At 33.3% G+C, this 23599-nt stretch overlaps 2 protein-coding genes across 5 annotated transcripts; both read right to left on the reverse strand.

The window, feature by feature from the left end:
- Window positions 1-371: 371 nt before the first annotated feature.
- Window positions 372-3281, reverse strand: LOC21400996 (non-structural maintenance of chromosomes element 4 homolog A). The gene is made up of 7 exons (XM_010104243.2): window positions 2954-3281; window positions 2463-2543; window positions 2086-2329; window positions 1909-1999; window positions 1370-1586; window positions 1170-1261; window positions 372-863 (listed from the first exon to the last, which is right to left on the reverse strand). The coding sequence occupies exons 1-7, from the start codon at window positions 3087-3089 to the stop codon at window positions 576-578; spliced, it is 1149 nt and encodes a 382-aa protein (XP_010102545.1). The 5' UTR covers window positions 3090-3281; the 3' UTR covers window positions 372-575.
- A 2455-nt stretch (window positions 3282-5736) lies between these two features.
- LOC21400997 (protein PHOTOPERIOD-INDEPENDENT EARLY FLOWERING 1) lies at window positions 5737-18341 on the reverse strand. Of its 4 annotated transcripts, XM_024169583.1 has the most exons (23): window positions 18159-18341; window positions 18009-18075; window positions 17136-17246; window positions 16688-16768; window positions 16402-16509; window positions 16237-16317; window positions 16042-16130; window positions 15781-15917; window positions 15628-15689; window positions 14480-14615; window positions 14260-14328; window positions 14099-14172; window positions 13882-14016; window positions 13415-13453; window positions 13017-13085; window positions 12839-12901; window positions 9627-12744; window positions 9273-9337; window positions 9118-9188; window positions 7874-8651; window positions 7612-7771; window positions 7206-7527; window positions 5737-6755 (listed from the first exon to the last, which is right to left on the reverse strand). In XM_024169583.1, exons 3-23 carry the CDS (start codon window positions 17193-17195, stop codon window positions 6323-6325), a joined length of 6150 nt encoding a protein of 2049 aa, XP_024025351.1. In that variant the 5' UTR covers window positions 17196-17246; window positions 18009-18075; window positions 18159-18341; the 3' UTR covers window positions 5737-6322. The 4 variants fall into 4 exon arrangements, with proteins under 4 accessions (XP_024025351.1, XP_024025350.1, XP_024025349.1 ...); XM_024169582.1 differs by having other exon boundaries at window positions 7206-7771; window positions 7874-8648; XM_024169581.1 differs by having other exon boundaries at window positions 7206-7771.
- Between the last annotated feature and the right edge of the window lie 5258 nt (window positions 18342-23599).

Raw genomic sequence — 23599 nt, forward strand, 5'->3', positions numbered from 1 at the left:
AATTTATATTTTTATTAAGAAAACATTATAGCAAAAAGTTGAATTTGAACTAACAAAATGAACGGTGCTTAAATTTTAATAGTAATACCATCATACACATCAACTGATCTCGTTTAAAGTTAGAGAACTAAATTTCCACACATCAAATGTTCTTATTTAAAGTTGACTGAACTTCAAATGGTGCAGCATGTCATGGGAAATTTTCCTTTAAAAAATTTTAACATCCATCATGATTTGAAGCACTATGCATTTTTTTTTTTTTAAAGTAATTTATCAACGTTGAAGTCAAGGGTTTGTCAATTTGCTAAAACTTCAAGGGCAAAGGCTAAAAGCACCAAAATCTAAAAAGAACAAGGACAATTGAACACCGCAGCTCATTACATCAAACAGTTGATAATAAAATAGCACAAAAGGGAAACACAAAGCTTTGTGAACCTATGATCCAAAAAGAGAACAAAGGAGTTTTTTAGATGAATTCTACTACTATACAGGAAAAAGTTACATAATTGTAATGCAAGTCCTAAAATGTATAGCAAGACTGGTTCTGCTGGAAATACCCTATATCATCGTCAGCTTCACCTCAACTTGCGCTTCCTTTTCCGGAGAGTACTGGAGCTTTGTACGTCATCGTCACACAGAGGTGAGTCTTCCACAATTGCCGGTTCACTGTCAGGGAATTGCTCCCCAACTGTTTGCTCCTGTATAACCAGGCCGCGGTTCCTGCTCAATTTCCTAATTGGTGTTGTCGGACCAGTTGGTTGACGTTCGCCGGAAGGTTCGTCTGCTTGACTTCTGCTAGGCATATTTGCTTGACACCTATGTGGCATCAATTCCTCACCAACCGCAACATAATTTGACATCAACTGTGAAATTCAGAAAAATTCAGATAACATTCATTCATCAATAATATTAAGACAATATGTAAACACCACTCGATGGCCTTGGAGGATTTAAAACAGCAAGTGAAAGAAAAGAATTTTGAAGACGGAATTAAAACCATTCTTAAAGTAATGGGCAAAGGGGGACACACTTGACACGCAAGTCCTTAAGGCAATATGTCCCACTTGGAATACTAATCGGGCGAGATGAAATTGCAGAGACAACGAACAACAATCAACAAAAAGAAGTTATCGTGGAAGCTTAAAACATATCAAACACTCTTCCAATACCTTCCAATCCTTGAAATCAAATCTGAAGACGAAATGGCTATAAGCAACCTCCCCGGAGGCAACTGAATTGACAGAAGGTGCATTTCTTGGCGCTGACAAACCAAACAATGCAGTACGTGATTAACACAAGGCATGGAAGTAGAAGACCCAAGACGTTAAGCTGAAAAAGAGGAAAATGAGCATATAAAAAAATAACTTACAGACTTGATGACAGCCTTTCTCATCCACTTTAATTTCAGCTCGCCCATCTTTAGCTAGAAATGACAGCGCAAATAAATTTTCCACCGTCTCTGCAAAAGAGCTCCTGTTCAACACTAGATTTTCAAGTTTAACGGTTTTGTTCTTCCTCAAAATGTTGAACATGGTCGCCATATTTTTATCAGTGTCTGTCCTCTCTTCCACAGCAGAATTGTCTAACTGCAAATGGTAACCATGAAGTTTAATTACCAGCTATAGAAATCATTAGGAAAATAAGACATTGTATCAAATTTAGCACAAACTGAACTAACTATGCAAATGGTTACATAATCTATAGTCCATTATGCTGGGACATAGAAACTAACTACTTATGATAATGATTTCAACTGCTAAATAAACATGTAAACGCATTGAAAAGAAAACTAAGGTGAATGGTCTCATAATGGTTACCTAGGGTGGGAGTCTAGATAACCAGAACCCATTAAACTACTAGTCTGTAGTTCTAAGAAAGCAATAACAGACCTGAATCAAGCCCTCTTACCTCTTCAGGCCGAGAACTTTCTATAGGCCTCACATGTCTTCGGTGAACAACAGGATTCCGAACCTTGGCTTCTGTGTCCATAGGCCCAAGCCTGAAAGAAAAGCAACTATATCAACCTTGGCATATGATTAATTAAGAAATGTTCACACACGAGGAGATTAATTCTATTGCTATTACATGGTGCAGCATCCAGGAGCACTCCTGAAAACATGTGACACTGCAAGTCCAACATCCTCCCAAAATTTAGCGCTCCTTGGGCCTTCAATGCTTCTGCTTTGTTGCCCAAATTCTCTAAGAAGACAACTGACGAAATTCGAAGGCGTTATACCAGAGGCACTATGTGCCTTGACAGAGTTTATTAATGTGTTTGTAATGTCCAGTAAAGCCTCGGCATCAGCAACTTGTTCTCTTGGCTTCTGCACTGAAAATTGAAAACAAAAGTTAGTGAAAAGCAACAACGAGTAAGCCAACTCTCTTAATGAACAAATATTAAGGAAACGAAAAAAGAAAAAGGAACTATAGCAATGAAATATCAAAGAGATGGGGAAATTTACCCAGCTGATGCAAGGTCTCCACTTCATTGATAATTGAACTGAAGTTATCCGAATCTACACTTGATAACTCCTCTCTCTTTTCTGCACATTATTCAATTTCAACAATTATTAAGCATAAAAAAAAAAAGAAGAAAATCTATTTATCCACCAAAACTCTGTGAAAACAGAGTATAATGAATTTGATTAGAAATCATAAGTCCGTCTAACAAATCAAAACATTATTCACTTTTATCTTTCAGAAGCAAATAAAGAACAGAAAACCGAACACTAAAATTCCCTCCTTTTTCTACTGCAAAATAAATAATCCATACAAAAAAAGAAACCTATTTTCTCGTTTCTTTCCTTTTCTTTTCCGAGCAACCAAACAGCAAGGAAAACAACATACACACTCCAAAACGCCTAAATTTCATCGAGAAAACACACCAAAGCGCACAATCAACCACATCAACAAATCGAAGGTTAAAACCAAAGATTTGAAAAGAAGAAAATACCGCTGATTTTGGACTTGACGGCAAGGTAGCGAGAGCGGAGGACTCGGCGATCCTTCTCGCCATTAAAATCCTTCGGTTCTTCGACTCTTCTGCTGCAACTAGCACTACTCGCTTCGCGCCTCACAGTCCGAACCATGGCCGGCAAAACGATGATCGGCAATTTCGCGTGGAGATTTCAAGATCGAAGAATCTCGGATTTTTCTGGTTCGAATCAATCGCGAGAGATTCGGAAAATTTTTTTGGATTGAAAAAAGAAAGGAATAGAGCGAAGTATTTACAGAAAGAAAATTTGGAAAGTGGAAACCCCCGGGAACCAAATTTTAGAGGCTTTCGGTTTTTCCCTCTCTCTCCCACGAACGAAAATTTGTTTTTAAGTCCTTTTTGGCGAATTTTTTATTGTAGAAGAAAAAATTAGATGTGACATTTTTTGAGAGTTTTTTACTGTAAAAATTTAGAATTAAAAACTCGTATCGGTGAAATGAACGAGACCTAGAATTTTCAGTTCTATACAATCAAAAGTTTAAAAAAATGTCACTTAAATTTTTTTGCCTTTTTAAAAATATAATATCTCAATTTAAATTAAAAATTTTAATTTACGAAAAAAACAGAGCAAAGTCTTAAATTTAGATTTGAATTTTGTTTGGTTCAAAATAAAATAAATTAAAGTAATTTTAATTAATTTATTCATGATTTTAGTAATAGACGGTTGAGATTTCGGAGACGTTTTGTAAGGGAATTTATATCATGATTTGAATCATAGTTCATGGTTCGCTATAGTGTTTTCTCTCACAAAAAATACACATAAATCAAAAATGATTCTAATCTCATGATTCTAATTTATAAACTACACGTCTCATTTGTTTCCCTCGTTGTTGGATAAAAAAAGAGGTCAAAGCTTGCACTACAAGCCTGGCCTTGACGTGGGTTGTGCCGCCCTTTGGGTTATCCTTTTCTATGCCTTCTTTTAATAATTTTTACTTTCGGTCCCAAATTATGCCTCAGTTTGTTTTTAAGTTTAGTTCAGTTCAACTCAGTTATAGTGAGTACTATTTGAATTAACGTTTAATAAGCATACAGTTTGAATTATATTCTCCATTTAGAATGAGTTTAACAGCCCAACTTAGAGTTTAGCTCCCTTTCAAATTCAACCGTTTAAACCATTTTTGAACAATAAAAAGTACTCACTATCTCTATTTTTCACACCTACTAAACACAAATTCAAATTTTATTCCCTATTCAAATTAAAACTTTAACTACACATACAAACGTCAATTCAAACTACAATTTAAACCACACAGTTTAAAATTTTTTTTTGTCAAATCAAAAAGTTCAAACTAACAAAATTCAAACCAGTGAACTAAACAAGACTGTATTTCTTAGCATGTAATTTCACTTTTACAAATAGCACCTATGCTCCTTGGTTCATGTTTGGCCCTTCAGTCACAAAACTTGAGCTAGAAATTTAAAAAATAATGAAACTATATCTTTAAAATTTTAAAGGAATTAATTGTGTGAACCCTTATCACTGATTTAAAAAGATATTTTAGGCAAATTACTAGGTGAATTTAAATAAATTTGATTTATTTTATTAGCCAAGAAGCTCGTGTAGAAAAAATATATTTTTATTTTCCTTTTCAATTTTTGAATTTATTTAGGTGTGATTCATTTAAAATACTTTTATTAACTAAGCATTTGAGTGTAATATGGCAATGGTTGATTCAAAGGGATAAAACATGGGATAAGGAGCATAATTTATGCAACACTTTCTAACATTTTAAAATTTTAGGGTCTAAATGGAACAAGAAGCATAGTACGAGGGTCAAAATTGACATTAACTCTTAATATATTATATAGATTGATTTTTTTATTTTTTATTTTTTTAAAATCAATAATAGATTGATTTTTTTAAGGAGAAGGCAAAACTAATCAGAATAAAAAAATATGATTTTTTAACAATAAAAATATGAGTAATTAAGAAAAAAAGAATCAGCGTTCCACATTCAAAACATAAAATAAAGCCCCAAGAAAACTAACTTATACAATTTAAAAAGGAAATTTTATTTGTAGAAAACAGAAACGTGGTGATAATTACATGCCATGTGAAACAAACAATGTTTTAAAAAATGATTATTATCACTGATACTCCTTGAACTTTAAAATCATTCTTGAACTTTTAAAAACTCTCATTTTGCTTCTAAATTTTGAATTGTTTTCATTTAACCCATTCTATTAAAAAAAGATAGAAAAAATGAAAATAATGTAATCACGTGATTTTTATGTTTAGAATTCTATTAAAAAGAAACAAATAAAAACCACATGACCACATTTAACCTTTTTTTTCCGTCAAATTTTAAAAGAAATTACAACAAATGAGTTAAGTGAAAATAATTCAAAATTCAGTGAGTAAAATGAGTTTTTAAAAATGAGTTTTTAAAATTCATTAAGCAAACTGAAAATAACTCTAAAATTCAAAGCACCGGTGAGAATAATCTTTTAAAAAAAGAACTGAATTATGTTTTTAAGGAACTAAAGACAGGACATGCAAAATTTGTTACGTACGCATTAAACAATTATAATGCACAACAAAAAAACTGTTCCTACTACAAATTAAACCATTGAAAAGCTAATCTAAATACTATTGAAAATCTAATCTAATAATTAAAATATAGTTCCTAAATGTGGAAGAATATAACCTTTCTTCACCATAAGTGTAACCTTTTATTTTTATTCAACCAAAAACAAATAAATCGATGCAAAAGACGATGTGATATCATTTACGGGGAAAAAAAAACTGCCTTGTGCTGTGTTGATTAAAGCTATTTCTTAAAAACATCAATTTATTTGTTTGTTAGCAAAAGTAAAAGATCAATAGCTTAGAACCACTTGCAAGTCATTGGAGAGAGACTCTGCAGACAGAAAGGGGAAGCTGAATTTTTAATTCTTTTTCGCTCTCACTAATCAATAGTTTTTTAATTTCCTTTCACTACTTCCTATTGGGGGAAATGTGCCCAAAGTCCATACAAAGGTAGTTGTCCAAAATTAAGCCCCAATTAATTAGCAAAGACTTCCCAGTGAGAAATGAAATTGCAAAATTCTCCATTGGCGCACCAAATTTCCCAAATCACTGATCCCTCGGCATGGCCAATTCTGAAAGACAAAATCCACCAAACTGGGGTACATAGGCAAGATGTTCCAAATTCCTCCCTCTTGATAAAGCGGCCGAAAATGGCGAGCCACAAAAATACATGCCTCAGGAGCACATCGACAATGCCCAAGAATTTATGGTCAACTAACCCGAGCCTGGAAAATTCTCACGAGAGAATCCCTCCGTTCCAAAACTTTTGGTTCCGACCAAGCTTGAGATTCGTCCTAACCAATGTCGGTAAATTCTGGAGACAACGGACAATCAACAAGATCAGAGAAAATACTGGGATCATAACTGTGTTCTACTGCTTCAAAAGTCTCCATTTCTGATGGTAAGAAATCATTGATGTCAGAAAAGGAGTTACTTCCCAAAGCATCAATCTCAACCTCTGCCGTGATGGGCGAACTTGGATTGAATAGGTTAAGATCCAGCGATGCCAATGGTCGGAAGATCTGTTCACTATGAGGGTGGCGCGTCTTACCATTCTCTGAAGTTTTCCTGGACTTTGACTTAGCAGGTTTGTTTAAATCAGGGAAGGGGATTTTGTGCTTTCCCAAGGACGGTAACTTCGGTGCGGAACGAGACCTGACCTCGTTTGTGGGAAATACAGATGAAGCCCATCCGAGACTGTCGTCAACACAAGCTCTTGCAGAAACCCTGGAAAAAGGAGGCGGGATGTTTTTTAGCAATCCCAATAGTTAGTTAATTATCGGAAAAATAATTCTGTAGCTTTTTCAATCAGTTGTTGCAAGTAGAATTGACAATGTTGTTTTGCAAATAGCAAACCATACTGACCTCGCCTTTTGCTTATATGTCAAAGGACGCAGAATGACATGACTTTCAATTTCTTAATTGCCAATATTGGATGCAGATGACAACAGTTTTAAGGCAGATGACAACAGTTTTTAAGACTCCTTTCTAAATCATGAATGCAAGCAAGTTCCAGAGACTCCAGAAAAGTCGTTCATTTTGCGAAGAAAAGTCGAATCCTTTTGGTTTTACCATATGCAACTTGACCAGATAAGGAATAAACTGTTACTTTCATCTCACGAGAAAAGAACAGATGCATGTAACTGACCATGCTTTTGTGGGATGCGTAAAACTTACCTGAAACGATTCTCAGCCACATCATATGAAGTTCTGAGATGACGATCTTCCTGCTCATCCTGACTAACAGATGGGAGAGGGTCTGAACCAACAATTGATAAGTTTAGAACAGAAGGCAGCGGATCCAACGTGTCGTCCGTTTCTTTAGGGAATTCCAGAGTCATCTCCCAACGTTCTGCCTTTGTCGATGCATCTTCCCTGCGACTGGAAGAAGAAGCTCTGTCATCTGGTTGTCGCATCCTTTGAACAAAAGAGGATGCTTTGTCTTCCTGTTGTCGATTACCAACATCGTGAAGTGCAGCTGCTAATAGCCTACTCTGTCCTGAATTAGTGAATTTCAATCTCTCAACAGGCTCCTTAATAGAAGTACGAGAAATATGGTTGACAGAATTGAAAAATCTCCCACCAAAATAGAGTCCATTTCGTGATGATGCAAGGTTCTTGTGGTGATCCATACGAGATGTAATCTTCCAGACAGATGACAGAACGGCAGTGAAGTGTTTTTGAAGGAGCAACTCTTTGTCTGGCTGCTCAGCAGCAATATCTAACAACGTTCGAATATTATCCTGACATGAGATTAAGAAACAATTAACAAACGTAAATAAACTTGGATGCATATATGCGGATCAAAAAGTTTACAAGACAATTCTTAAAATCGCAGAGCCTACCTGTGTTACTTTTAGAAGAGCCTTTCCGGACCCCGCATTGCTGCTAACTTTGTCATAATTGGGATTGTCCGGTGAAGACAAAACATATCTTTGAATGAGTTCCCTAAATCTCTCACAACAATGGACAGGATGGCGATATCTTCCCCTGTAAAATCCACCAGCAGCCATACCATATAATATTTCACTAACCAGGTTCCAATGAGCCCCATACTCATGTACCACAGCACATAATATTGCATCCTCCTGAGGTAACCAAACATCAGGAGATGGGACACAATCCCTTGACCAGATATTCCCCTTCCTTAGCTTCTCCGGTTTTATCATTAGGACTCGCTTTATCGGCATGGAAGTGATGGATATTTTTCCTCCCATCTTGCTCCTGCTAACTGGTTTCTGTTCACATTCAACTACACTCTCAAAACGTTTTGAATCTGCAGGTTCATCATGCTGCATAACAGGAAAGTCAGTATCTAGGTCCAGAGGACAAATCTGAACAGGAGCCTTCTTGAGTTTCTTAGACTTTTTCTTGGAGGTCTTCTCTTCATCACCATCTGTTGCAGTTTCAGCCTTTTTACGTTTTTTCTGCGCAATTGAATGAGGGGATGCTGTATCTGAAAAGGTGAGCATCTCATGAGAAACACTATCTTCATCTATGGACATAGCTTCTTTCACAGATTTTGATTCAGAAGCTAATGATCCTTTCTTTAAGGATTTGAACTTCGCCTTCTTCGGTTTCTTCTTGGCCTTAGGTTTAGGATCACTTCTCATCTCATTCCTGCTACGAAATTTAAATTTCTGTTCAAATAGGCCCCTAAACAACTTGATTTAGGGGGGGTCTGTTCATTGGCGAAACAACATAACACAAAAACCTTCTGACAAAACATATAATTAAAAAAAAAAAAAAAAAAAAAAAAAAAAGAAAGAAAGAACTAATATGTATCCCAAGCCTAAAGAAATTGCACTAAAGGAAACTGGCAAATTTCAACTGGAGTTCTACAGAGTAGCATCGGAGCAATAATTCAGTGAAGAACGAACGAACTCTCGCATTACAGTTTCCTCTTCAAGAAAATCAACCTCTTCCTCAAATGGAACAATTACATAACTTCCCATTAAAGCTTCAGTTCATTGAAAAGGAGAGAAGGACTAAGGTTGGACTTTTCCTTCTATTACTATAGCAAATATGCTACTTTAGTTATCTTGGGGGAAAGAAGAGGAGAGAAATAGAGAGATCAGATAAGTCTTACTTCATAGAATCACAGTTTTCAGCCTCTTCATCTTCCCTCTCCTTAGCCTCACATTCCAGTTCCTCCATCAACTGTAACAATTTAACGAAAAGGTCACTTAATCCACATTACCAAAACATTAAAAAAAAAAGTGCAATAAAGGAGTATTCTAAAACCTGATGTTGAGCCAAGGCTTCAACCTGCTGTCGATATGCCTCAGTTGCAAAATCGGCATCCCATCCTACATGGAGAAGTAATGGGCTAAGTCTAAGCACGTCATTCAGGAATGACATGGACCAATCATATTAAGTTTAAAGTGATTGTAAGATTTTTTTCTCGATTAATGTCTTAAACAAACAAAACTCTGCAAATAGGGCTGAAATTTTGATGATTCATGGTAAGATCATCATGAGCTAATCAAACCAGGATTGAATAAAATCCAAAATATTCTATGTAATGGCTGCTCAAGAATCGCTTCAGGCATCCAGCTATAGGGGGGAATAAGAAAAAAGAAACAAAAGGGCACTTACTTTCATACACAAAAGGCTCCTCATCTTCATCAATCTCAGCTTCCATTTCCTCCTTGTACTTCTCAATGCGATCCAGTTCCCATTCTTTTTCCTCGTATGTAACTTGAGATTGCACTGCCGTCTTGTCTATAATTGGGTCCCATAATTCTAGAAAGCGAATTGCATACCTATCTATTGGGCGCAACTGATTCTCAAAGGAAGAGATTGTTTGTCCTGCTGCTGCAGCTGCTGCAGCCATTTGTTTTACATCAGCCAACATGTCAACATCATCATCCCTACCAGTTTTAAGAGCCTTTTCTTCATTAGTATCACTCCCATTAATCACCAAACCAGTTTCTTTGTTCGAAGCTATCATCATGCCACTCTGATCTCCAGGTTCATCAACCTTCACATCATCCTCATTTGCCAACTCGTCATCTTCCAGTCTCCCAATAGCTTCTTCAGTGAACTCTTGGTTGTCAACCTCTTCTTCCTGCTCAACTTTCTTTAACGCCATGTAGTCTGCTTCATCTTCTGCAGATTTCAAAGCAGCCTCCACATCTGCATTGGATAGAGAAAGCTCATTTCCATTGACATTTTTCTCCTTCTGAATATTTTTGATGGGAAGAGATCTATGACCAGAAAACAGCTCCATAGGATCAAGCTTCTTGAAAAATTCAGTGTTGTAGCCCCCACTCTGTATCACTAGATCATCTAAAGCACGCTTTTGATTTGCTTTCTTCAAAATATTTTCTTCAATGGTGCTCTCACTGATCAATCGGTAAATATGCACTTCGCGTGTTTGTCCGATTCGGTGGCATCGATCTTGAGCTTGTTGGTCCATAGCAGGATTCCAGTCACTATCATAAAAGATAACCGTATCTGCTCCAACCAGGTTGATGCCAACACCCCCACTACGAGTTGACAAGATGAAAAGAAATATTTTTGGATTCGTATTAAATCTTTGCATCAAAGTTTGCCTCTCTTCAGGCTGAGTGGATCCATCTAAGCGCATGTAAGTGTAACCATACAAATTTATAAAAGCCTCCAAAACATCAAGCATCTTTGTCATTTGAGTGAATATTAATGCCCGGTGACCTTCTGATTTCAATCTTCTAAGCAAAATTGCGAGCTCTTGCAATTTACCACAATCAAACTGTATAAGTCGCCTGTCAGGGAAATATACTTGCCTCCGAACGATAGCAGGTCTGAAAGGAGACAGTAGTGGAGACAAGACTTTGGTGCACTTCTGCTTATAAGTTGGGTCGAGAAATGCAGAACTCCCTGATCTACTGCACCAGCATACAGGTGGTGGAACTCGCGCTGCTGGGATTGCAAACATGAAACTTTCCACCAGGTTGATCATTTTATGGAAGCATTCAACTGGTGACAACACAATCTCAGCAAGCTTTGTGGAATACATATAGGACAATGGATTTGCCTTATGACGGTGAATATCATAAACAGGATGGTCTACTGTGACAAGATCCCTCAGGGTTGTTGAGTACAAGGGTTTTTTCTCACACCTCAAAGAATTCCACCATGCAATGGCTGCTGCACGTTCCTTTGCTTCTTTTAGCCTCTCCTCCATAATTGCCTTTCGGATCTCCTCAAAAACATTTGATCCATGCAACTTGCGATTTTTAAATCCAAACCCAATTTCTTCAATCTTAATCTGGTTAGCACGCTCTTTGATCAAATTTGAGGGGGTAGCAAGAGCTTTAACTTCATCACTCTCCCAAGAAGTCATGCTATAATCAAGATCAGTAAACAAAAAACCCAAGTCCCTAAGGTCAACTCCTGAAAATGGGCCAGGTGAAAGTATTGAACAAATAGAAGAACACAATTGAATGTCAATACCAGCCATATCAAAAGAACTGACAATTGGACGACCTTCAAACAAGTCAGGATGATTGCATACTTTGCGAAGTTGCATTATAATACTAATCATCCCAAAAAAGTTTGCACTCGCTAGAGTAGCTTGTGTTTCTGAGCTGGCAATGAAATCTTCATATAAGTTGCGCTGCCTCTTGGATAATCTACAGTAAATTACATGCTCGTGTTTCATAGGGAGCTGCTTCTCCACATCTCGCTTCAAACGCCGGAGTATAAATGGGCGAAGGACATTATGTAGACGGTCAACCACTTCTTTATTTACTTTTTCTTGTCCCTCTACCATCCCTGATATTGGATTACAAAACCAATCTTTGAATTCCTGATGAGACTGAAAAATGTGAGGCATCAAGAAATGCATTAGTGACCAGAGTTCCATGAGATCATTCTGCAGTGGAGTACCAGTTAATAAAATACGCCGCTTTGAATTGAAGTTCAAAAGGGTTTGCCATCTTTGAGACTTCCAATTTTTAATCAGATGAGCCTCATCTAATATCAAGTACTTCCACTTCTTACGCTTGAAAACTTTTGAATCTTGAATGACCAGTCTGTAAGTTGTTATGCATACATGAAATGAGTTGGGCTTCAACCAGCCTTGCCTCTTCAATTTTCGCTCTTTTGCACTTCCGAAATATGTCAAAATTTTAAAAGCAGGACACCATTTAAGAAACTCAGTCTCCCAATTTAGCATTACACTTGTTGGGACCACAATAAGATGTGGACCCCATATTCCCTTCTCACATGCTAGGTGTGCCAACAAAGCAATAGTCATAATCGTCTTTCCAAGCCCCATCTCATCTGCTAGAATCCCATTCAGCCTTTTCTCATACATTGTGACAAGCCAATCCAAGCCAATGTGTTGATACTCACGAAGAGGGAACTTTAGAAGAAAAGGAAACTTTGTACGCACTTTTGTTGTGGAAAAGGTGTTTCCTGTTGGTTGCGCTGATCTTGCAGCAGCAGCTGCATCAAAAATTATATTCTCACTCTCCCTTTCTCCTTCAGATACCATATCATGTTTGGCTTGCTCTTCATCCATAGGTGAGTGTGCACCTGGCTGGTGTTCACCAGATTGAGCGTCTCCATCCACAGAAGTACTGCACTGCTTCTGTTCAATGTCTTCATCCGTAGAATCAACCTGCTGCTTCTGTTCAAAGCCTTCAAGTGATGGAGAATCTGCAAACCCATCCGACAAAGCAGAGGCATACTCAGATTCGTCATCCACGTCTTCCTCATCATTGAAGTTCTGTCAAAAAGAGAAAGATGATGGAACAAAAATCATGCGTGATAAGAGGCATAGAGCTATGTGAACAATAAGCAGAAGTAAACATTGAGCTTACCTTTTTATACCTTGCAAGTAGTTCTTCTATAGGTATTTCACTCTCCTTTTGCAGCAATGCAATCTGCAAAACGACAAGAGATAATAGAAATAATGAACAAGTTGGACCAGAATCCAAAAGTCGTCGCAATAATATATGCTCTAAATCTCCTCACAAGCACATTTATGTAGTATCTCACCTCATCTATTGGGTCATTGGAATCTGCTTTTGCAAATTCCTCCTCTTCTAACAAGGTTGTCTCATCATCCTGAACATGAAATGTCCAAATCAATTATTAGTTGTGAAAAGTAAGCGTCAATCGATTATTAGCCAAACTTAAATTGCAACTATGAAAACCATTTTGACGAGATGCAAAATATTGTTGGAACTTCATAGAATACTACCAAAGAACACCAAATTAAGAGCATTCTTTACATGCTTCAGAACAATAGATATATTGAGAGGCATATTTAAATTGAAAGAAGAAAAGATGAATTTCCTTAAACCCTCAAATCTAACAGACAAGCTTTAACAGGACAACTAGGAGGGACAGCATCAGAGGATATGGTGACAAGAAGCGTGTATCCAAGTTCCTACCTTTTCTTCTATGGCAGCAAGAATAAAGTCACCATCTCCCTGCATAGTTTAATAAACTATGTCACCAAATAGCTAACTCTGCAATTTTTCTATCAATGCAATGGGAACATAACACACACGTATACAAAATGTCAAGCCAAAAAAGAGAAATCCAACGCGTCGAATTAAGACAAATGTACTTGACCCCGTTTAAATATATTGTATCACAAAAAATTGTAAAGACAATTATATTACTTTTCTTCGCTAGTACTTCAGAAATAACATAAACCAGAACTATCAATTTCCCATTATAAAACAATCTGCCCTGAAGCATCTGGTCCAGCAAGTAAAATTCAAGGAAACCACCCCTTACAAATAAAAAATCAGGGAAAAACAAAAAGAAAAAAAGAATCCATCACAGATACCTTTGCCCCATTACTTGGAAAGGCAAAGGGATGAACACAAACAATTAAAATAGTTTTTCCTACCCCTTCATCATTAAAATCATACACCACTTGTTCTTTGGCTAACTCATCAGAATCTTCAGAAAGATTTTCCCCTTTATGCGTCTCAACTTCTGATAAATGGTTTTCCAAAATTGAAAAGCCTCCGTTACTCACCCTCTGAAATTAGAAAAGAACTGTTAAGCCAAGCCCTCAACATTATCAGCAATTCAACAATGGCAAATAAACACATACAACTTACACAACGACGACCAGTGGATCCAACAGAGTTGTTTTTCTTAATTTTAGTGGCTGTAGAAAGTTCGTTCTTACTATCTGCAAAAGTATAAATTCATGACGTCATCAAACATACAATCATACAACCCAAAATTAACATATGCATCACCATTTGCTTAAACATACCACGATCTCTGTCCATAACGGCTAATTCATCCCCCTCTTCATCCTTCAATGGACTGCTGTCTCTGCTATCTGCACATACGTTGAGAGAGAGAGAGAGAGAGAGAGATTAAGTTGCAGAGTACAAAGACACACACTCAAACACATACACAAAACAGATTAACTCAATGAAGGCGAGGTACACATAAATCATAATAAAATGCTAAAACTGTTTGCTACTTACTTTTGTCCCTAGTATAACGTTTGAGTAGCTCCTCAAGTGGAAGATCTATTTCATTTTGCAAAGCAACCAGTTCTTCTTGTCTTTCTTCTTCAGTTATGCGAGCCTCATCTTCCTCTAATGTTTGCTCATCATCTTCCTAAAGCAGCACAATCACACAAGAAATTTGTTAAATATGCACACAATTTAAGTACAAATGGATGCAGAAAAACTTACAAGGCAAATTGCAATGGATCACGAGGATAAGAAAAAATTTCAGTTAGTGTCAGCAAGGATTATGAGTTATTTATTCCCTATCTTACTGTCCTCAGAGATCCCTTTTAGGTTTTACTTCATTTTATGCAAGTTTTCCTACTAGACAATTGTGTTCCTTTGGTTGCATAATTGGAAAGGTCATGATGTGTCAGCTTATTTATGCAGCTATGCTTGAATCACTGGTTACTGGACGTGAAGAATGGGGCCAACTTTCGCAGTGCTAAACCACTTTTTCAAGAAAACTTCTCTCTCAACCCACATTCATCTGCCAAGATTCTACTGATCTATTCTTATGTAAGGTTGTGAAGTAAGGAAAAATAAGAATACCATGTGGTCGTACTTGGGATGATCATTAATATCAGCTATCACACATGCAGCAGTAAGAGAAATACTCTCCATCCTTTTTAACCCCAAATCCAACCACCCCATCGACTCTTCTTTTTTCTCATGGTTTTTTTTTTTTTTTTTTTTTTTAACGCTAAAAACTCCAAAACTTCATGATTTTCCATCATTCTCCAATAACCCCAGTGGCAAGGCAAGAGTATAGACATCAATTCACACGAAGGTTTTTATCATGTGAAATCTATGTCATGCCAGTAAACTACATTATAACCCACCGGAAAACAAAAAATTATAATCAGAAAAGGCTACCAACAATCTTTGCTGGCATTGGCTGCAGTACAAGCATCTTGAATAAAAAATTTAAAAAAAAAAAGAAAAAAAAAAAGCAACCCCAACTCTTTGGTCTTTTCTAATATTGGAGAAGAAATGTTTTCACGTTACAAAGATTTTTTGAAATCAAGGTTCAGATATTACAAAGTAAATAACACTATGCTATTGGAATTCAAAAGGGATATTATGACATCATAGGAAAGAAAAGGACAGGAAAAACGTACTGAATCATCATCTGACTGTATATCATAATCCTCGTCAACATCTGCTGCATCTGACTGAGGTTCTGTCACAAATGTACGAAATTTTCATTTCCAGAGAGTACCTTTCTTCAAAACAAATTAGATAGCAAAATGAAACCACAAGCTTTTACTTACCAGCATTCAGCTCTGAAGATTCATTGGTATCGTTCTCATCCACTTCTTTATGTTTAATACTCAATTGATCTTGTACAGGGTGTTGCTGCGCAGGCTTGTAATTGTCCACAAGATTTTCGGCTAACATTGTCGAGTACCTAAAAATCATGCAATACATAATGTAATACCAGTTTGCCTGGAAATGTACAGCCAGAAATTGAATGTCGCATGCAGAACACAACAAGAAATACACTATTCAAAACAAGAAAATCAAGGACTCACCTCTCAGTTTGACCCAAAAGAAACTCGAGCTGTTTATCAAGTGTTTTTTTCTTTTTCTCATCAACCTCCATCTGATGCTTGTAAAGCACCTGGATCCCAGCATGGGAAGAGTGATTTCAAAATTCTCAAATATTGAACACAGAGAAAATAAATTGAATTTGACGCATAAAGGTAAGGAACTAATGATGAACTTGCCAATTTTTCAATTTTGAGCCAGAATTTCTTCACATCCTTTGAAATGTTGAGTGCAACTTTTTTTAACCGCTGCTCTTCTTCCTACAAAAATTAAGTACACAATTCTGGTTATTGGAAAGCAGCACTGCAACAAAAATACTCCTATACCAAAGAAATAGGCAGAACCTTCAATTTCTTTTCACCCCTTGTAGCCTGATCCAACATTCCCTTACTGGCTTTCAAAGCAACTTTCTTCGCCTGAGCCAATTTCCATTTTCTCTCCGACTCAAAGTCCTGATAATCACCAGTTTCATAAGCAAGAAAATAAAAAAGAAGCCTAACTGACATTTCGACATCCATTTGTCATGTCATACGAAAAAAAAAAAGCATGAGAATTTTTTTAACCAAGTTAATAGAACAACGTTTAAGAAAGGAAATAAAGCCAGTATATTAGAACTATTTGGTTACCTACCTTTGAAAGCCAAACCATCTCCTCTAAAACATGATCCCAATGTGTTTTTGGGCGACGCGGTTCTCGGGGAGCTTCAAGGGCCTGACACAGCAAGTCCATTAAAGAGTCAGAAAGAGATTACATGAAAACGTTAGAATTGTGGACAGTCCCTAGCTGCTTGAATATCATCAAGTAGGAGCATGAATTCAAGATGTCATTCCACGTCATTAATTTTCTCTAGCTTTACATTCTAATCAAAGTTTGTAACAGATGGATATTCAGGTCATACACAACTAGATCAAGGTGTAGAGAGTTGATGATGATTAAGAAAGTACCAAAAGACATTGAGAATTGTGACATTATATTGACTCGCTAAAATATAAAAAGGAAATATAGACTCTTTGGTGAGGGGGCAAAAAGAGCCAATGAACAGAATAGCAAACCATAAACACAAACTTCATAAACCAACCTTTTGGCGCTTAGCTCTCGATTCATGATCAAGCTTAGACCTTGGACCTTTGGAAGCCATGATTTTCCCAGCTAACTATACCATCCTGAAGAGTGTGATATCTTTTTAAGACTGAAAAAAATTAAAAGAATAAAAATAGATAAAACAAAGTTGCGTACAGTTCCAAGTGGAAAATTTTAACATAACAACTATTACTGCATTAGTTCGTAGAATCCAAAAACTGAAATTGCGTAAACCCTTCTCAAAAAGCTTAAAATCTTTTCAGAAATTAGGTTCAAAAAATGCATCTTGGTGAATTAGGAATAATACTGAAGATTGATAGCCACTTAGTTTTTCTAGCTGTAACACTTAAGCAAATGGGTTTCTTAACAATCAGCATATTGCAATATTAACTGGATTATGCAATAAGTTACATAATATCAGCTTCAAATAACTAAATTAATGGGAGTAGAACATCAAAATTCACACTAGCAATTACCAAAATAACAGGTGAAGTTTGCGTAAAGATGCCAAAATAATAAATAATTTTCTCACTTTTGAACACACACAAAAAATGGCAACAAAACCTAGAATTCTTAATAACAGAAGTTGTTAGGTTCTTTTCCAGCTTATTTGCAACTAAAATTTCTCATTTCGCCACCAAAAAATAAAAAGGATAATTCTAAACACGCTCCCATGGAAACCTCTATCGTGCGTCACAGCTCTATTCAGCGGAAACGAAGGAAATATTTTCTTTCCTTGAGCACCTAATTTCCTACAAACAGAGATGACAATTTTCTCCAACTTTCTTTTTCACCTACTTTCCCGCGAAATTTTCTCCGCTGCCAAACAGATATTCCACAACTAATTTTAAACAACCAAAAAAGAACTGACCTAATAGAAGGCGAAAGCGAAGCTCTAGCTGGAGAAAATCCTCCGAGTTCCGTCCGATCTTGCGCCGCTAAAAGAAGAGAGAAAAGGCGTGAGAAAATGGAAAATACAAACTGAGAAAATCGAAAAATGTGACAATCCCAAGAGAGAAACCTGTCACCGTCGGCTGGAGAAGATGGTGGCGCTAGGGTTTTCAGTCGTGTTTCCGGGAGTTCAAGGTCCGGATATTCAGCTTTTCAGATCCGAATTTACAAAAAAAAAAAAAAAAAAAAAAAAAAAAAAAGGGGGACTAAAAACGAAATTTTCCAGCCCTTGTTTGGCTATTTTCTTTCTTATTTGTTTGTTTTCTTTTCTGGGAAAACAAAGGCCTTTTCTTTTCTCTTCTTCTCTCTCTCTCTCTCTCTCTCTAGCCGCTGTTATTTACTGCTAACGGTAGTTCTGGATAAAACCCACCGACTACCGGCTTTGATTAATCTCTTGTAATCTGACGGCTGGGGCTTCTGCACTTACTTTATTACGTTTTGATATACAATTGGTCGTTTTGGGGAGTGATAAAACTGTGAGTCAATTCATGCTAGGTAAGAGTGTTTATTTCACGTGTATATGAGAAAAAAAATATTGTAATAAAAAAATTAAATTCTTTATAAAAGATTATATTGTGTACTATCTTCTTTTCATCTGCTTATTAATCTTAACAATTCTAAATAATTTAACTAATGTATTTGTTTCACCTAACATCATTATTAGTTTCTTTTTTCATTTTTTGTATCATAAATATATAATTGTGTAAATTTTAGAAAATTATTATCAACTGGAAGTGAAGATCCCATTAAATAATATATTTAACTATTAATTTTAAATATATAAAGTCCCAATATTTTATTAATATTTGATTCAATATTTGCTCCAAATGAAGTAAAAGAAAACATAGAATTATACATTCTAATATTTTTTTTTTGAAATGTGTGCTTAAAATTTCACCATAATAATTTAATAATTCATCTAAAATTAGTGGTGTTTTTTTTAAATGGTAAATTAATTTTTCCATTTTGGCAACATAAAAAATATCTATATGGATATTTTTCTGTTCATTCATTGTTCCAAAATAAGGCTCTACAATGTTGACATGTTTATTTACAATCTCCAAGATCAATATACTCATTAATTTTACCTAAATTTGAAGTTGCATTAAAAATATAATAATTAGTAAAAAAACAATTAGGTTAATAGTTATGGAAAAAATAATTAAAGTTTATAAATTACTTGGTTCAACTGATGTTGTATTTAAATGTTGAAATGTTGATCCAAAACGGATCTGACTACTGTTGAAAGTACAGACCATTGTATATATCTAATTCGATATGCGGTTACATTTTTTGTACGTGATTGTTGTAGTTTGATCTTTGATGTTTTCCTAATTCTTAACACGCTTTGAACTTTTTTGATAATCAATAATTTAGTCCAACATTCTTTTCATTTTCATTATCCGTAAGCAGTATGAAAAACAATAGTAATAGGATAAACAATATATTAGCAGCAAATAAATATTTTAAAATTTCAAAACATATATTAATAAATGAATATTTAGAAGATTTCTATTTCAAAATATATTATTTATATAATACACAAAATTTTTTTTTTAATAATTTGAAAGGTAAGAATTTATTTTATTTATTTATTTTACTCTTATTATGTATATAAACAACAAATACTTTAACTTTGAATTTTATTATTCATAATAAATATATGGAGATTTTTTTTCCTTAGATAGTTTAAGAAAATGTATTTATTTTAATTAAAAATTAGTATGCACATTTAAGGTAAAGGTTTATTACAGATAATTTAACTTTTTATTATATTATTAATTTATCTTAATATAAATATTTTAATATTATGCTCACATAATATATCTATCATTTAATATTATGCTCAAAGGTAAAGGTTTTATTAAACTTAAAGGTTTTATTGATGTATTTTTTAATATTAGACTCACATAAATATTTTAATATGCTCCGAAAATATATTTATCAAATATTTCTTTGAATATTTAACAAAAGAGCCAAATTAAAAACATACCATTTTTTTTTATTTAATCTTACATTGTGAAGAAAACTATATTCAATTTAGTAAAAACATGTTTTTTGTATTTAAGATGAGAGTTTTATTAAAGATAATGTATTTTTAATTATATTATTATTTCATCTTTATTATTACACTTTGTTTTATTTATTCTATATTAAAACATGTATAATTCTTACATTAATATATCTTTTAATATCATGTTTATATAAACATTTAATCTTTTATTACATTATTAATTAATTTTTATTATTACACTTAGTTTTATTATTTTTGTATAGAATTAAATAGTTTATGCTAAATTATGGAAATAAATTTTATGAAAGTTTAATTTTTTGAATTGTTATATTAATATATCTTTTAATATCTTGTTGACATAAACATTTTAATATGTTCCCATTATATAATTAACAAATATTTATTTCAATATCTAAGAAAAGAGTGAATAGGAAAAAAAACAATTCTTAAAGATAATAACATAATAAAAACTAATAAAGGAACAAATTATGAAAAAATTAATGAAATAAAAAATTAAGTTTTTTATTTAATCTTAGATTATTAAAAAACTATATTTCATTTCGCTAAAAGTTAATATTTGTATTTAAGATAATAGTTTTATTAAAGATAATTTATATTTTTATATTATTATATGATCTTTATTATTATATTTAATTTTATATATTATTACATTTAATAAACAGATTATGTTAAATTATGAGAATAAATTTTATGAATAAAACTTTCAAAATCTATGTACTTTTTATACTTAAATATTAATAAATATATTATTTATATTTTGTTTGTATACTTTTTTTATTGAATTGTGACTGTCAATTATAAACCTAACTTATAAGTAGATAAAAATTATGCTAAATTTTATATTAATATATAATGTTAATATATAATATTAATATATTATATTAATATATAATATTATCTATCTTTTATATTATTTACGTGGTAAATATATAATTTTGTAATAATAATTATTTTAATTTAGAGTAATTATTAAGGTTTATGAATTATGATATTTGTTTTATTAGAGATAATTTACTTTTTTGTTATACTAAGATATTTATATTAATATATTTTTTAACATTATGGTTATACATATATTAAAATATATTCTGAAAATATGTTTACTAAATATTTTTTTAATGTTTAATTAAAAAAATAGAGAAAGAGCTTTTATTGATAATAACAACATTGTAGGAACTAATATAACAAAAAATTATAAAGAAATTAATAAAGTGAAAATATAACCTTTTTTATTTTATTTTTACATCACTAAAAAGTGTATATTTATTTAAGCTAATAATGTTCATATTTAAGATAAAAGTTTAACTAAACACAATGCAGTCTTTTGTTACATTATTAATCTATCATTATTATTACAATTCATTTTATCTTATATGAGAACACATTTTATTAAAACGTTACATATAGGATTTTTATATTTATTTATCTTTTTTAAGTGAATTATAAAACATTTATTGTTGATATTTTATTTATTGAAATTTATGTTAAATTATGATTATATAATAAAAATATAGATTAGCATTATTGGATAAATATTGTAATTAATATTAATAAAACTGTTTGTATTAAGAGTTTTTTTTTCTCCTATTGTTATTCTTTTTTTATAACGATATTTACCTAAATGGTAAAAAAGCCATATATAAATTTTATGGTAAATTATAAAGAAATACTTTATAAGTTCAACTGTTTAAAATTTTAGATCAATTCATAAAATTTTACTTTGTTTTTTCTAGTAATTTAAATAGAAATTAATCGTTTTTCATACATTATCTCTGTAAAGAAATATATTAAAGATGTATCTAACTTTTACGTAAAATACAAATAAAACACGCAAAGCTTATCTTTGGCGTTCAAAGTCTCACTTTTGTATTTGAGTAAAGTTTGCACTATTCAATAGTTTATCGTATATAAATTGTGCTTTTTTTTGTTCAAGAATACAGGCTTGAACAAAACGCCAAATATGCTTCAATTAACTGAAATACAACAAAATTTATTGTCATTTAATGAATACATATTATGATAACTCTACTCTAAAAAAGAAATAACAACAAACGTTGTTTACAATACATTACTTTAATAATTACATCATATACATATTTTTCGTCTGTATATACTGAGAAGACGATCTTCCATTCATCAATTGAATAAGTGGGAAAAAGAAATTACATAAATATAAATATAAATAACTAAAATATCACTTAGCAATGTCCTTGGCACCGAACTAAATTATTGCATAATTTATGCAGAATACCAAAAAAAATAAAAAGAGTAATGAAATATAGAAGACAGAAACATGAGAAAAAATGAAACAAATAGATAAGGTGAGGCATAGCTAAAGAAACTAAGGAATACAATAGAAAAATCAAAAATCAGAAAATCATATATTACAAATTTGGTCCAGGTATTTGTCTTCTATTACTAACAACATATATCATAAATAATTGAAATATGACTCAACAATATCCTTTACTGCCAATTAAATTATTGAAGGATTTATCTAAAATACCAAAAATTGAAAACAATAATGAAATGAAAAAAAAAAGAAATTGGAGAACAAAGAAAATAGACAGGTGAGGTGGGACATATGTAAAGAAAATAGTTTCAGGACTTACAGAAAAGAAGAAATCAGAAAATCATATATCAAAAATCAGGTTCAGGTATTTGTTTTTTGTTGTTAACAACATATATCATAAATAATTGAAATATGACTCAACAATGTCCTTAGTTGTCAACTAAATTATTGAAGGATTTATGCTAAATACCAGAAAAAATGGAATAAAACGAAAGGAAAAGAAAGCTGTAGAACCGAAAAGAGCAAAAGAACAACACACAGAGAGAAGAAAGGAGAAAAAATTTAAGGGCATGCCAGCTGCACTTCACACAAAGAGGAGAGGAAAAAAAATCTTAGAAGCTTCATTTGCACCGAAATGACCAAAACTGCGCAACCAAGAACAAATGAAGGAGTAAAAACATAGGACAAAACCGTACAATCACACCACATAAGGGGCAAACCGGTTCAAAGTGGAGGAACACAGACGGACTTTTAGAAATTGAGGAGCAAAAAAGACCGCTCATTGTTCAAAGAACACTAACCTTGTGACTTCTTGTAACGACCTCAAGAATTAAACCGGTTTAATTATATTAATTGTGTATATTAGTGTGTCAAAAACTGATTTTTCAATTTTGTGATTAAAGATTAAATTTTTGAGTTATTTTAAGGACTTATAAATTTTTTTCAATTTTTCAATTTTTACCCCAAAAAAACTTTAAAAAAACTCCTTAATATATTTATTTTTCTCGTTCCTATTTCTTTGTTTTTTCTTTTTCTTTTTCTTTCTTTTCTTCTCTCTATCTCTCTCTTTTTTTTTTCTTTTCTCTTCCCTTCCCGTGGGTTCCCACGCTAACCATTCTTTCTTTCTTTCTTTCTTTCTTTTCTCTTCTCTCTTTCTGTTTTCTTTCTTCTTCCACGGCAGCTC

Source organism: Morus notabilis, unplaced genomic scaffold (assembly GCF_000414095.1).
Source record: "Morus notabilis unplaced genomic scaffold, ASM41409v2 Scaffold989, whole genome shotgun sequence".
Taxonomy (NCBI): Eukaryota; Viridiplantae; Streptophyta; class Magnoliopsida; order Rosales; family Moraceae; genus Morus; species Morus notabilis.

What these genes read in the sequence shown, in the direction of transcription:
- LOC21400996 (XM_010104243.2), bottom strand. Translation starts at nt 3,089, where the DNA reads ATGGTTCGGACTGTGAGGCGCGAAGCGAGTAGTGCTAGTTGCAGCAGA. An exon ending in AAAGTTCTCGGCCTGAAGAG is followed by an intron (nt 1,587 to 1,908) that starts GTAAGAGGGCTT and finishes TACCATTTGCAG; the next exon opens with TTAGACAATTCTGCTGTGGA. An exon ending in GAAAGGCTGTCATCAAGTCT is followed by an intron (nt 1,262 to 1,369) that starts GTAAGTTATTTT and finishes TTGGTTTGTCAG; the next exon opens with CGCCAAGAAATGCACCTTCT.
- LOC21400997 (XM_024169581.1), bottom strand. Translation starts at nt 17,195, where the DNA reads ATGGCTTCCAAAGGTCCAAGGTCTAAGCTTGATCATGAATCGAGAGCT. An exon ending in ATCTTCAGAGCTGAATGCTG is followed by an intron (nt 15,690 to 15,780) that starts GTAAGTAAAAGC and finishes CATTTGTGACAG; the next exon opens with AACCTCAGTCAGATGCAGCA. An exon ending in TACTTGCAAGGTATAAAAAG is followed by an intron (nt 12,745 to 12,838) that starts GTAAGCTCAATG and finishes TCTTTTTGACAG; the next exon opens with AACTTCAATGATGAGGAAGA.